The sequence below is a fragment of the Schistocerca serialis genome, chromosome 5 (assembly GCF_023864345.2).
Source record: "Schistocerca serialis cubense isolate TAMUIC-IGC-003099 chromosome 5, iqSchSeri2.2, whole genome shotgun sequence".
Taxonomy (NCBI): domain Eukaryota; kingdom Metazoa; phylum Arthropoda; class Insecta; order Orthoptera; family Acrididae; genus Schistocerca; species Schistocerca serialis.
Window position 1 is genome coordinate 23,746,645 of NC_064642.1, and position 15,628 is coordinate 23,762,272.

Sequence of the window (15,628 nt, forward strand, 5' to 3'; positions counted from 1 at the left end):
AAGGTGGTACTGGGTTGAATAGGACCACATGAAGCTGATGGGAGAGAAGGTGTTGAGGTTGCGAAGGAATGAAGATAAGCTGTCTTGACCCTGGGTCCAGATCATAAACATATCATCTATGAACTTGAAGCAGACTAGGGATTTTGTGTTTTGGGAGGCTATGAAGGTCTCCCCTAGATGACCCATAAAAAGGTCAGCATAGGAAGGATGGGCATGCCCACAATTGTGCTGTGGATGTGTTTATATACGTTCCCTTCAAATGAGAAGTAGTTATGGGTTAGCATAAAGTTAGTGGCGTGTATGAGAAATTAGGTTGGGGGTTTGGAATCTGAAGGACATTGGGAAAGGTAGTGTTCAATAGTGGTAAGACCATGAACATGAGCGATGTTGGCTTACAGGGAGGTGACATCAGCAGTGACGAGTAGGGATCCAGGAGGTAAAAGGATAGGGATGGTGGAGAGTTGGAGGAGGAAGTGGTTTGTGTCTTTGACATGGGAGGCTAGATTACGGGCAATTGGTTAGAGGTGTTGGTCAATGAGTGCCGAAATTATTTCAGTGGGAACACAATAAACAGCCACAATGGGGCATCCAGGATTGTTGGGTTTGTGGATTTTGGGGAGCATGCAGAAGGTGGGTGTGCAAGGTGTCATAGGAGTGGGGAGAGAAACGGATTCAGGGGAGATGTTCTGGGAAGGGCCTATGGCTTTAGGCAGGGATTGGAGTTTGTGTTGGACTTCTGGAATGGGATCACTTTGGCAAAGTTTGTAGGTGGATAAAACTGTTATCAAGTCTATTACCTGTAGAAGATGTAAGGTTTATTAGTCGTGTATGCTGCATAATTTTAACATGCTACTTTATGTAGATGCTTGGTACTTAGTAGCAACAAGTGTACTGTTTGATGAAAGAGTCAGACTCAATTTTATGTGTCTGGTGCCCAGTTCCTGGTGGGGGCTTTGTTGTTTAATACTGAGGACTCCATAAGGCATGTCTGATGCAATGGGCCTCTCAAAAACCAGTATCTGAATTAGATGCATATTTATTAAGTTCAATAATGGTTAAGATTTTACAATTTCCTTTACTTACTCTTATATACTTACCTGAGACAATGAAATTATCTTTACAGTTATTTGTTTATCGCTGGAGGAAAAGAATAGTGGTAAGGGGAATTTGGGTCACTGCATAATGCATATTAATTCCTGTAATTATTAGACTAGGATTTAATGTTGAACAAGACTTTATTATAGAAGAGGAATTTTTCCTAATGTTTAGGCCACATTATGCTAAGTGTGCTTACATAATTATTGGTTTTACAAATGAAAGTACATGTTACTTAGACTTAATCTTAAACTCAATTACTTGGTACTAATGGAAGTTTTTCAGCACAGTTCGTTATGTAGGTCCACAAAAAGTTATAGGGATTCCACATCTAACAGCTGTTTTCTTAGTAAACACGTCAAGTGGAAAAGAAAAAGGTCCCTATAATATAGGTATGATCAAAAGACATGCATCATAAGAAAAATCTCTTAGAGCTAACATAATTTTACATTAGAATGCAGCAACAATATAAATTATAGAAAATACAAACCTGTAGACAACAAATAGACTAGAGAGCCTCAAGGAGTTCTTTCTATTTTTAAGTGGAGCTGGACACTAGCACCATTACTTTTGATGGGGGATGGGTATCAAGGAGGACATGCCCTCAGGTTTGCAGGGAGGTACTCTAGTAAGTTGCAAAATAGAAAGTTCTTTACTTCACTCTTTTACTCCACTACATTGTCTACCTAAAATTTAATGTGCTCCTGTAGGTTGCTGAATAGGTGTCTCCCAATGCATCTGACTCCTTTATGTACAATGTCAGATCATGAGATCGCCGTAAAAATTGTTTTTGAGCCCAGTGCTATAATCATGCTATTCACAATATTTTATGAAAAGAGTAATGTTGGTAATGTCAAAGGACATTAATGAATATATGCATTGTGATGTAGTTGATCAAAACTTGGAAATGATGAATGAAACTAGTCAAACTTGTTTTGAAGGCAAGACATTTTATAGTCTGGTGAGCCATGACTGTGGAAATACTTCTTGATAAATGAAGAACCAGAACAGTTGTTAAATGATCCTTTATTGAAACAACTGGTTTCACAGCTTGCAGTTACATCCTCAGGTGTAAATAATCAATTCATAGAGAAGCAAGACTGAGAATCAGAACTTTTTTTTTTTGACCTTATTATGTGTACCTGAGTATGCAGCTATAAGCTGCAAAAGCAGTTGCTTCAATAATGGATCATTTAACAGCTGTTGTGCTACTTCATTTATCAAGATTATTTTAAAAGCTTTTCTTAACAACTACAGACCAGCTGCTAAGTAAGTGTTCAAACTTAAATTATCTACCCCTGACAGGCAAAGAGAGTTCCTGTAATTTTAAGGCTATCTTTGATCAGTTCATTATTTACCTTTAAAGAAATGTGTTCATTTTCTTGATTTATCTATTTTGTCTCATTTTACTATGTTGAAAATAGTTATTGTCTTGTCACTGGAGTGGTTTATTTTTTTCATTGAAAATGCATACATTTTAATACTCTTGCTGACTTTCTTTAGAATTTTACAGTACAGTTTATAATATGATTTAACCTTGTCATCACCTGTCTCTTTTTGTGTCAAGTAGAGTATTCTCTTAGCTTTGCATAGTATTCTGATCCCTCTTGTTATCCAGGGTATAGGTGCATTTAATACACTTCCACCAATTATTTTCTTATGAAAACAGCTTTCAAAGTAGTTTAAGACTAAGCTCTAGTGCACATTATAACTTTATTTATAATGTGTTGTGCAAATTTTTCCACACTGCATTTCACAAATTCTTCTAGAATTCCTCTATACGTATCTCATTTATTACACATATACTTTTTCCAGCTTCTTTTATTTATGTCATGCTCTTTGATACTGAACATCAGTAGTTGACTGTTGAGGCCTGAGAGGGCATTAATGTGGGTGTCACACTTTGACTTTTCAATCTCATTTCATCTACACTCCTGGAAATGGAAAAAAGAACACATTGACACCGGTGTGTCAGACCCACCATACTTGCTCCGGACACCGCGAGAGGGCTGTACAAGCAATGATCACACGCACAGCACAGCGGACACACCAGGAACCGCGGTGTTGGCCGTCGAATGGCGCTAGCTGTGCAGCATTTGTGCACCGCCGCCGTCAGTGTCAGCCAGTGTGCCGTGGCATACGGAGCTCCATCGCAGTCTTTAACACTGGTAGCATGCCGCGACAGCGTAGACGTGAACCGTATGTGCAGTTGACGGACTTTGAGCGAGGGCGTATAGTGGGCATGCGGGAGGCCGGGTGGACGTACCGCCGAATTGCTCAACACGTGGGGCGTGAGGTCTCCACAGTACATCGATGTTGTCGCCAGTGGTCGGCGGAAGGTGCACGTGCCCGTCGACCTGGGACCGGACCGCAGCGACGCACGGATGCACTCCAAGACCGTAGGATCCTACGCAGTGCCGTAGGGGACTGCACCGCCACTTCCCAGCAAATTAGGGACACTGCTGCTCCTGGGGTATCGGCGAGGACCATTCGCAACCGTCTCCATGAAGCTGGGCTACGGTCCCGCACACCGTTAGGCCGTCTTCCGCTCACGCCCCAACATCGTGCAGCCCGCCTCCAGTGGTGTCGCGACAGGCGTGAATGGAGGGACGAATGGAGACGTGTCGTCTTCAGCGATGAGAGTCGCTTCTGCCTTGGTGCCAATGATGGTCGTATGCGTGTTTGGCGCCGTGCAGGTGAGCGCCACAATCAGGACTGCATATGACCGAGGCACACAGGGCCAACACCCGGCATCATGGTGTGGGGAGCGATCTCCTACACTGGCCGTACACCACTGGTGATCGTCGAGAGGACACTGAATAGTGCACGGTACATCCAAACCGTCATCAAACCCATCGTTCTACCATTCCTACACCGGCAAGGGAACTTGCTGTTCCAACAGGACAATGCACGTCCGCATGTATCCCGTGCCACCCAACGTGCTCTAGAAGGTGTAAGTCAACTACCCTGGCCAGCAAGATCTCCGGATCTGTCCCCCATTGAGAATGTTTGGGACTGGATGAAGCGTCGTCTCACGCGGTCTGCACGTCCAGCACGAATGCTGGTCCAGCTGAGGCGCCAGGTGGAAATGCATGGCAAGCCGTTCCACAGGACTACATCCAGCATCTCTACGATCGTCTCCATGGGAGAATAGCAGCCTGCATTGCTGCGAAAGGTGGATATACACTGTACTAGTGCCGACATTGTGCATGCTCTGTTGCCTGTGTCTATGTGCCTGTGGTTCTGTCAGTGTGATCATGTGATGTATCTGACCCCAGGAATGTGTCAATAAAGTTTCCCCTTCCTGGGACAATGAATTCACGGTGTTCTTATTTCAATTTCCAGGAGTGTATGAAAGTGTTGTCAATGTATCAGTGTTGGTGGTTCTCATTATCCTTGTCACAAATTGAACAAGGAGATTTAAATTATATGAAATGGCCAGTGATTTGAGTATTGCTCTAGGACAGGTATGCTCTAAAAATTTAAATTAAAATCTATACTCAACATGATCTCATTCTGCTTGGCAGTCAAGAAACTTAATAATGCAGCTTTTGTTTCATAAATAATTCAAAATTACTTTAGTTAATATTGTGACCATTATTCATGACTTTCTTTTAAAATCTATTTGTGCATGACAACCTTCATAAAACTGATCACTGCAGAATTTATGTGTATCAATGTTTTAATATTTATCTCTCTCCCCAAAGTAGGCAACAGTTCCTTCCTTTACCCATACCAGGCTGGCAGTAACTGGATGCTGAGTTACATCCCTCCATTTTCCGCATCCTCATATCTGCTTGTCAAATGCTGTTGCGCAAAACATATTATGAGGGCTGTTGCAAAGAAAAGGTTATAGCAAAACTGTGGATATAGCTGAAAAATAATCACCAGAGGCCTCAGTACAACTATCCTATAGTTTTACAAGCTGGATTCCGTTTTCTCAGAATTCCTGTGGCTGTGACAAGAGCCAGTCTTCCATTATGTTCTTCAGTTAATCATCCAAGCTGAAGCCCTTCCCTTTGAGATGAATTTTTAGTGGACCAATCATATGGAAATCACTGGATGACATGTCCAGACCATAGGGCAGAATCTTAAGCTGCTCTCACTTGAACTTGGCCATTACACTTTTTGTGAGCTTGGAGATGTGTGGACATGCACTATCATGGAGCAGAATGACCCTCCATGAGCACCCCAGGTCATTTGCTCTTAATTGGCTTGCATAGGCTAAGGGGTGTCACACAGTACATGTCAGTGGTAATGGCTTTTCATGCTTGAGGGACTCAATGAGCATCGGATCTTGGATGCTGAAAAAGATGTTGTGCATCACCTTTCCTGCTGAGGGCACAGCTTTCAATGTTTTTGGAGGAGGCAAGGATACATGCTTCCATTGCACACTGTCCCACTTCGTCTCTGGGTCGCTGTGATGGCACGAGCTCTCATCACCGGTGATGATCTGATACAGGAAAGCAGGATCTTCATGATATCAGAACAGGTGTTGCAAAGCTATCCCATACATAGTTCCTGTTGTGATTCACTGAGCTTCTACAGAACTCACTTGATGCACACCTTTCGTAACCCAATCTGTTGTGCACAGTTGTCCAGACTGTTCCAACTCTGGCCCGCACCATCACTGCAAGCATTTGCATTGTCACACACCAATCACTTCTCACCAGGTCAGTCGCCTTTTCAATAAGTTCAGCTGTGATTACCATGTTTACCTGGCCTGGTCTTGGGTTGTCACTCTGATATTCCCACCCTTCATGAAGATGCACTCCACTTCCTCATTGGCTTGTCAGACACACAGTCTCATCCATATACAGCCACGATCCGGCAATGAATATTGCCTGGTTTAACACATTCCACATTCAGATGCAAACACCATGATCTCCTCATACACACTGCTATGTTAAATGGGCAGAACACACAGCTACCTGTTTCTCTCCCATGTCTCGAGCTCACCCATGCACATCACCACACCGGACATTACATTCGCATCCCTAGATGTTTCACTAAGTTATCTCAAAGTGGCATACGCAAATTTAAATTAGTTTGGTTGTTATGATGTTTTGTGCCTTTCCATTTGAATGCTCCCTATACGTCTACATCATTTGCAGGCTACAATTCATTTAAAGAAGTCAGACATTCTTGATTTTATTATTAACTCTCTAATACTTTGACATAATATGCAGTATCCTATTTACTATCACATATTTTAGGCACAAAATATTCAATTGTATTACTTCTTTTAATGCTGAATGAAACAATGGAAAATCCGGGATGGAATAATAACAATAATAATAAAAATATTATGAAAAAGATAGAGTACTGCTCACCATATAGTGGAGACACTGAGTCACAGGCAGGCACAACAAAAAGACTGCTAAACAAGTAAGCTATCACAAGAAAGGCCTCCTTCTGAATTAGACAAAATACACACACATTCGTGCAGTGACAACTCTCACACACACAACCACTGTCTCTGGCTGCCAAACTCATTGACAAGATGAGCGAGTTGATAGATGTGATCGGTGTGTCACATTGCAGATGTTGGCAGTGTTGGCAGGAGGCAGTGTGGGAACAGTGTGGCCATTTGTGCACAACAGGTTGGAAAGAATCTCAGCAAACTGCAAAAGGAAATGTGTATGGTCCTAGCATCGAACACTTCTTTCTGATATCATGAAGATCCAACTTTCGAGGATCAGATCATCCTTGGTGATGAGAGCTGGTGCCAGCACTTTGAGCCAGAGACAAAGCAGGACAGCATGTAATGGAAGCATGCATCCACACCTCTCCCTAAAAAATTGAAAGTTGTGCTCTCAGTAGGCAATTTGATGCCCACCACCTTTTTCAACATCTGAGATCTGAACTCATTGAATTCCACGAGCACCAGAAAAGACACTCTGCAGCCCATACAGAGTCCATCATGAACAAACAAGTGTGATGTCCATGGATTTAGAAATTCTGCTCCAAGATAATACACATCCACATATCTGCAAGCTCACACAAAGTGTAATGACCAAGTTCAAGTGCAAGCAGCTTGTGCATCTACCCTTCAGCCGGGATTCACCCTGTGATTTGTGTGTCTTTAGCCTATGAAAAAAATGACTCAAAGGGAAGGGCTTCAGCTTGGATGATGAACTGGAGGATACAGTGGAGGGCTGGCTCCTGTTACAGCAAATGTAATTCTCGGAACAGGAAATCCTTTGGCACATGACACAATGGGATAGTTAAACTGAGGCCTCTGGTGATTACTTTTGAATAAAGGCTTCAGTTATACCCACAGTGTTGTTTCATACCTTTTCTGTTGAACACCCTTCATAATATCTGTTTCTCAACAACATTTTGACAACATATGTAGGAATGCTGAAAATGGAGGGATGTAACTTAACATCCAGGTACTGCAGGTCAGGTACAGAAAAAGGAAAAGCTGCTGCTTACCTTGGGAAGAGACATAAATATTAAAACATTGTTATACATAAATTTTTCAGTAATCATCATTTGTAAGGTTGACATGCACAAGTAGTTTTTCAGCAAAAGTCAGAAATAATAGTTAGAATATACACTATAGTAATTTTGAATTATTTATGAAATAAAATGATGCATTATTAAGTTTCTTGACTTCCAAGCAGAATTAGATAATGTTGAGTGAAGTATTTAATTTAAATTTTTAGAGCGTACCTATTCTAGAGTAATACTCGAATCACTGGTCATTTCATATAATTTAACTCTCCTCATACAATTTGTGACAAGGATAATGAGAACCAGCAACACTGCTACATTGGCAACACATTCGCAGATGGAATGAGATTGAAAAGTCATAGTGTGACTCCCACATTAATGGTCTCTCAGGCCTCAACAGTCAACTACTGATGTTCAGTACCAGAGAGCATGACATAAATAAAAATAACTGGAAAAAGTATACGCATAATAAATGAGAAAGGTATAGAGGAATTCCAGAAAAATTTCTGAAATACAGTGTGGAAAGATTTGCACAACACATTATAAATAAAGAATGTAATTTATTCTATAGGATACTCTTAGACTACTTTGAAAGCCATTTTCGTAGGAAAACAATGGGTGGAAGTATATTTAATGCCCCTTAACCCTGGATAACAAGCAGGATCAGAATATTATGCAAAACTAAGAGAAGACTCTACTTGACACCTTGACACCAAAAGAGACGGGATGACAAGGTTAAGTCATATTACAAACTGAACTATAAAATTCTAATCAAAGTCAGCAAGAGTATCAAAATGTATGCACCGTCAATGAAAAAATAAGTCTCTCCAGCAGCAAGATAATAACTATTTGGAACATAGTAAGCCAGCCAGTGTGGCCAAGCAGTTCTAGGTGCTACAGTTTGGAACTGCTCGACCGCTACGGTCGCAGGTTCGAATCCTGCCTCGGGCATGGCTGTGTGTGATGTTCTTAGGTTAGTTAGGTTTAAGTAGTTCTAAGTTCTAGGGGTCTGATGACCTCAGAAGGTAAGTCCCATAGTGCTCAGAGACTTCTTCTTCTTCTTTTTTTTTTTTTTTTTTTTTTTTTTTTTTTTTGATCATAGTAAAATGAGACAAAATAAATAAATCAAGAAAATGGACACATTTCTTTAAATGTGGACAATGAACTGATCAAAGATAGCCTTAAAATTCCAGAAATTTCCCTGTCAGGGGCAGATAATTTAAGTTTGAACACTTCCTTAACAATTTAGCCTACAGTTGCTAAGCAAAGTCTTTGAAATCAATATTGATAAAAGAAGAAGCACAGCAGCTGTTAAATGATCCATTACTGAAACAACTGCTTGTGCACCTTATAGCTGCATACTCAGGTATACATAATCAGTTCATACAAAATCCAGACTGATGTTACATGGGCAACCGAACATTCTGATTCTATAAGGGTTTTTACTGTGTGAACCATGATACCCTAATGCAAAAGTAAAAAGATTATGGAATAGTAGGCACAGCAGGTTCATGGTTTCTGTTTTCTCTGAATGACAGAAAGCAGTGTGTATTGGTTCCACATCAACTCCATATCATTAGGCACTGAGAATGTGAAGCAATCAGACATAATGTACCACAAGGGGTCTCTGTTATTTCAGGTAAACACACATGGTTGTCCACTTGCAGTTTCATTAAGACGCAAATTTTATATTTTTTACAGATGATATACAAATATAGGAGTAGAACAACAATATAAGTCTCCTTGCAGGAAAGACAGCCAATGAAAAATTCTAAAACATCAGATGGTTCAAGGCAGATGGATTATTATTGAATTTTTTCATGACTCAGTACGTACTGTTCAGTACTTCTCACAGAACTCCACAAACTATAAAAGTAAGTTTTTCAAGCAATGAAATACATGAAATACAAAGTGTTAAATGTTTGAGACTACAGATAGATCACAGCTTCAAGTGAAAAACCCACTGCCTAGAATTAGAGAAGAGCTTTGGTTCAGCTACATTTGCAATATGTGTGGCTACTGCTATAGGTGATGTAACAAAAGAAGAAACTAGTTTATTCTGCATATTCACCATTGAGTTATGGAATCATTTTCTAGGGAAATTCAAGTTACAGAATGTAGAGTTATGTTGTAACAATTATATGTGGTGTTAGTTCAAGAACATCCTGTGGCACAGCTGTCTCGCCAGTTCCATACACTCACAACCCACTCCAGCCATCTGCTAAGGCAGTGTCACCCCTCATGCAGCACTTCAATTCACAGCTGTTGATCTTGCCACAAGTCAGGACACTTCACCACTGTGGTTGCTGACTACCAATGTGGAACAATAGCTGCCCCTAGCACGGCTTCCACCGACCAGTCATGGTCCATCCCTTGTAGCATCAACTTTGGTTGCTGCTCCATACCTGTGCTGTGAGAAACTGGCCACGTTGCAATGATGCTGGTGCTTTTGCTATGCTGCAAGGTGTCTGCACTATGATGTCTTTACACCTGAAATGCAATCGCCGGGGATATTGTGTTTTTATGTCGCACTCTTGTGCAGACTATAAATCTCACTTTGTGTGCCTTAGTATGGATATTGTAAGTGTGGATGTAGTGTGGTGAACACTGGGAAAAGGCAACTATTTCTCCTACTCCACTGTTTCTAATTGCCATGCCTGGCTAGTGCATTCGCATCTTGAGTGAGTGACTGATTTACATTTTGAACCTGAGGCCATTTTGTGATGAAGCAAGCTGGGATCTCTTTACTTCCTCTCTTGTTTTGTCATCTGCCTCCTTAAATTCATTTTATTTTCATTTTGCCTAATTACCATTGACATATGTGAGTATAAGCTACATTTCCATAGAAGAGAAAGGCTGGCCCTCAGTCTTAAGAAATCTAAGATCCAATTTTGTGCTTAGTTTTGTATATGTAATCAATTTCCTAGTTTATTTTGACTATTCCTAGTTAATATCTTTTGTTATGGGGTGAAATCAGTAATTGTTTCGTGACTTAAATGCTATTATTGACTTACACACAAATATGAATTCAATAATAATTATAAACATTTGGAAGAAGAACTACTAAGATTCTTTAAGTATTTATTTGGCTCCATTCGAAAACATGTTAGCAAAGCCAGCCCTTCATTAATTCCAATTAATTACCAGGTTTGTCAAAAGTATTGTTTGTATAACTATATCTGTTAATTTCATTATTTAAACAAGTAATTTGGCCTAGTGTTTGTGGTAGAAGTAACTGTTTAAAAGGAGAAATTTTTCTAAATATTCAGTTAATTGAATGAGTTATGTTTTAATTGTAATTTCTGTAACTTATACATCGAACAATGTGTAGTTTCAGTGCTTATTATTGTGAGGCTATCTAAAGGCCCAAGATCAGTCAGTCCATGGCTGATTTTCAGACGTGAAGTCTGTATCAGTTAGAGTACTGTGTCAACTGAAGAGTGGAATTAGTGTAACACCAATAGACCATGTGTTAAAACAATGACAGTGTCTGTTCAGTTTGTTTGAGAAATAGAGAACTGTGTGGTTAGGTATTTACTGCTCACAGATGTTCAACAGCAAACTATTGTAGCAGTATGCTGATGTTTGCCTGGAAACTATTAATGAGGCTTATCAAAAGTTAACCAATAGTAAACTGGCCATATAACTGTGTAATATTGGGGGGGGGGGGGTTGTGAACAGTGGCAGTAGTCAGTGGACTTCCACCCCCCCCTCCCCCCCCACCCATTTTTCAGCCAGTATAACAATGCAGTACATCGACACCGAGGACTACCAACAAAGAAATAAAGCAGGCGAACGTCACAATTTTTGTTACCCCAGCCATGTGTGGACCTGACCTTTCATGTTCGTAACTTCACATGTTACTCAATTGAGTAGAGTAAGGAACATTCCTATAGCCTTACAGAGAACTTTAAAGAAACTGTGTATTTTGACAATTACTTCTCAGTGCAAATATTTATTAATGTTTTCTGACATTACCAACAGTACTCTTTTCATAAAATAATGTGAATACCATGAATATAACACTAGGCTCAAAAACAACTTGCCGCTTAGAGTGACTGAGCGGTTTGAGGCGCCATGTCATGGATTGTGCGGCCCCTCCCGCCAGAGGTTTGAGTCCTCTCTCGGGTATGGGTGTGTGTGTTGCTCTTAGCATAAGTTAGATTAAGTACTGTGTAAGTATAGGGACTGATGACCTAAGCAGTTTGGTCCCTTAGGAATTCACACACATTTGAACATTTTTGAAAAACAACTTTTACAAAGACCTCAAGTGTTGATACTAGTAAACAAAGGAGTCAGATAAATTGCTAAACATGTATTTATCAACATATAAGAGCACATTAAATGTTACATAGACAATGTAGTGCAGTGTAAGAATGAATTACAAAACTTTCTATTTGGCACCTTACAAGGGTGGCAGTTATAAGAGTTGAGGGGCATGAAAGGGAACCAGCGGTTGGGAAGGGAGTGAGACAGGGTTGTAACCTGTCCCCAATGTTATTCAATCTGTATATTCAGCAAGCAGTAAAGGAAACAAAAGAAAAATTCAGAGTAGGTATTAAAGTCCATGGGGAAGAAATAAAAATGTTGAGGTTTGCCGATGACATTGTAATTCTGTCAGAGACTGCAAAGGACTTGGAAGAGCAGTTGAACGGAATGGACAGTGTCTTGAAAGGACAGTACAAGATGAACATCAACAAAAGCAAAACGAGAATAATGGAATGTAGTCGAATTAAGTCGGGTGATGCTGGGGGAATTAGATTAAGAAATGAGACACTTAAAGTAGTAAAGGAGTTTTGCTATTTGGGGAGCAAAATAACTGATGGTTGTCAAAGTAGACAGGATATAAAATGTAGACTGACAATGGCAAGGAAAGCGTTTCTGAAGAAGAGAGATTTGTTAACATCGAGTATAGATTTAAGTGTCAGGAAGTCATTTATGAAAGTATTTGTGTGGAGTGTAGCCATGTATGGAAGTGAAACATGGACAATAAATAGTTTGGACAAGAAGAGAATAGAAGCTTTCGAAATGTGGTGCTACAGAAGAGTGCTGAAGATTAGATGGGTAGATCACATAACTAACGAGGAGGTATTGAATAGAATTGAGGAGAAGAGGAGTTTGTGGCACAACTTGACAAGAAGAACGGACCGGCTGGTAGGACATGCTCTGAGGCATCAAGGGATCACAAGTTTAGCATTGGAGGGCAGTGTGGAGGGTAAAAATCGTAGAGGGAGACCAAGAGATGAATACACTAAGCAGATTCAGAAGGCTGTAGGTTGCAGTAAGTACTGGGAGATGAAGAAGCTTGCACAGGATAGAGTAGCATGGAGAGCTGCATCAAACCAGTCTCAGGACTGAAGACAACAACAACAACAACAACAACATGGGTTCCTATCTGCAAAACCTTTCATACTGTCTTCTGAGTCTCGAGAGAAGTTCTGCGTAAAATGACTATAAAAATTATTTCTCAGCATTTGTTACAATAATTTTCACTACTCAACTTTATATCACTTTGATTGTTCCACATTTTGTATCTATTAAATCAATGATGACCAGTTCCAGTTTTCAGATTAAATGAGCTGCACAAACAGGCCCCTGCGTCCCATCATCCATCAGTTTGGTATTGATAGGATATTCACAGTCACAGTCAATTTTCTATACAACAAACACAAGACAACTGTGGCTGCAGTTTATGTAAACAGTTCTGTATTACATCTTTGAAATCACAACTCAATGTGGCAAATATTTACATTGTCAATCTGATTTCGAACATTTACGCATTAGTTGAGATGAGAAATCATGAACTGCACCACAAGTAACTGGTGGAAACTAATCTCTTTATAGAATCATATGGATACACTGGGAGTATGAGTGGCAGCACTAGACTTCTCTACATGGTGTCACTCAGTTACTAAATGAGTACAAACTCAGGACACACTTTAGCAAGATCCTGCCCAGCCATGCTTTCCCAAATATTCACATAGATGTTGCCCACATAACTTCTGTTTGTGGACATTTACAGATATATTAGCAAGTTAAGAATGGTACACAGACTCCTAACACATAGATATTACCTCAATGTCGACTTTTTATACAGTGTGAAACGAGTGATTACTGAGAACAGATTTTCATCTGGAGACCACTTGTAAGCTTTTAGAAAATGGACTGAAGATTCTGTAGTTTGTTTGCCCATATAGAGACTAGTGCTGAACATACTGTGATTTTGGAAACTAAACTGGTGTGCCAAGTATCACAGCTCAGTCAAACTTGGACCATACATAGAGAGAACTACTGCACTATAGTGCAGAATGTAATGGAAAGAACTACACAGCAAGACAAACAGCTACAGCACTTTTATTCATAGATAGTAATAACACTGAATCCATCACATTTTATGGGGTTCTCCTGGAAAAAGAACAGGATGTAGTTCTTAGTAAGGTATGTAACTATCACAGGTGGCAATACATGCTCTGGAGCATGCTCCCATGCTGGCCACAAGGTTGGTAAGGTGGTTGTGGTACCATGTCTACCAACATGGTTTACTACTAATGGATGGTCATCGGTGCAAGTGTACATGTTGCAATATACTTCCCCAATGCAATGTGATTTATAGTCATGTGAAGGTGCATGCCTGCTCATTTGCCAAAGATTCCCTCCTTCCAAGAGATCAACCACCTGCACTGTTCAGTGTGATTGCACACAAAAATGAATATTATAAATTTCTTAGTTGTTTAATGGAGTAGGTTACAACTGTTCTTTTACGTTACATTTCTGATGCACCTGATGATGGGGCTAAGACCCTGAAACCATGGTACTGTGTGGTGACTTCTGTCATTTAAGACTTCACTCAATAAAACTATTTGTAACTGTGGTGGATTTGTTTACCATGAACATGTTTCCCATGAATAATAATTTATGCTGTTTGATACCTAGCTAGCATGTTGCGACCTATTTTACTTATCAGAATCTATGTCATGCCTACTTGCTGCCCTATGGAAAATTTAGTAAGAAATATTTGCAATTTAAGGTCATCTGCAAGTACATAAACATTATCCCATGAAACAGCAGCCATTTTATGCTAAGAGTTTGAAGTTTTGTGTTTGCATCATGAAATCAAAGAATTATACAAGAAAAAACATTATGTTAAGGGTCAATTCTATTTACCACATTTGCAACTAGCAGCAGTACTTAAGGCTAATATTTATGATGGGATCATGTCACACATTATAGGTTTGATGACTCAGCAGGCAGGAAAGCAAGATTCAGGATCTCATGGTAGGGTTGGCTACTAAAGATGTGGCGCAAGGTGAGACTCCTCTTAAATCTGTACGTAGTTTCTTCCCTGGGTTGCAAAACTGTATACTGAGTTGATGAAGGCACAGACAACTGTGATATTAGTACTCTTAAAGTGTCTTCCCATGTAGAATCTACTCACCCACTTAAAATAATTCTATTGATTGAGTTTGAATACAAAATCTTTTCGCATCTAACAGTTCACGTGATTAAAAGCAACAGGTACCTTAAGCAGTATACTATCTTCTTCATCATTACTACTTCTTGGTGAACTAAGACGAGAAGAAAATGAGCTCTGTCTCAGACTTTCACAGTAATCAGGTGATAAAGGTTTCTTCATTTCTTGTGAAGTCATAAAATCAGGCTTCCGATCTAAAAAATACAACAAAAATATGTAATGCATTTCTAAACATTGATTTTAGTCACAAAAATAATGATATCTAGTAACATATCAAAGAAAAATAATTTATTGGAAATGAAACACTTTACCAATGCAAGGAAGTTTCATTTGTTCATAAACAAATTCTGGAAGAATCCAGCATTCAGCCTCTTCGTTCCATACTGCTTGGCCCTTCACTCGTTCCAGATCACTAAAAATTAAATGTATGTATCTTGTTTTCAATAATTTATGTTTTTAATTTTTTGCTAAATTCTGTGGTGTAGTTTACATTAAAGAAAGATAATGACAGTGAACAAACTCATTAAAATAAAATAGTCATTTCTTAATTGAAAAGGAATAAATGTTCAACAATGGAACTTCAAAAGTTCAAAAGATATTTAT

General features: G+C 39.6%; 1 protein-coding gene across 1 annotated transcript in view; it reads right to left on the reverse strand.

Annotated features, from left to right (window-relative positions):
- Nucleotides 1–854: 854 nt before the first annotated feature.
- The window catches only part of LOC126481718 (osmotic avoidance abnormal protein 3-like), a 287,181-nt gene continuing 272,407 nt past the window's right edge, over nt 855–15,628 (reverse strand). The window contains exons 12-14 of the mRNA XM_050105670.1: nt 15,337–15,437; nt 15,074–15,219; nt 855–1,019 (exon numbers count right to left, since the gene is read on the reverse strand). Coding sequence (XP_049961627.1) covers nt 855–1,019; nt 15,074–15,219; nt 15,337–15,437 — 412 coding nt within the window. The remainder of the gene's footprint in view (nt 1,020–15,073; nt 15,220–15,336; nt 15,438–15,628) is intronic.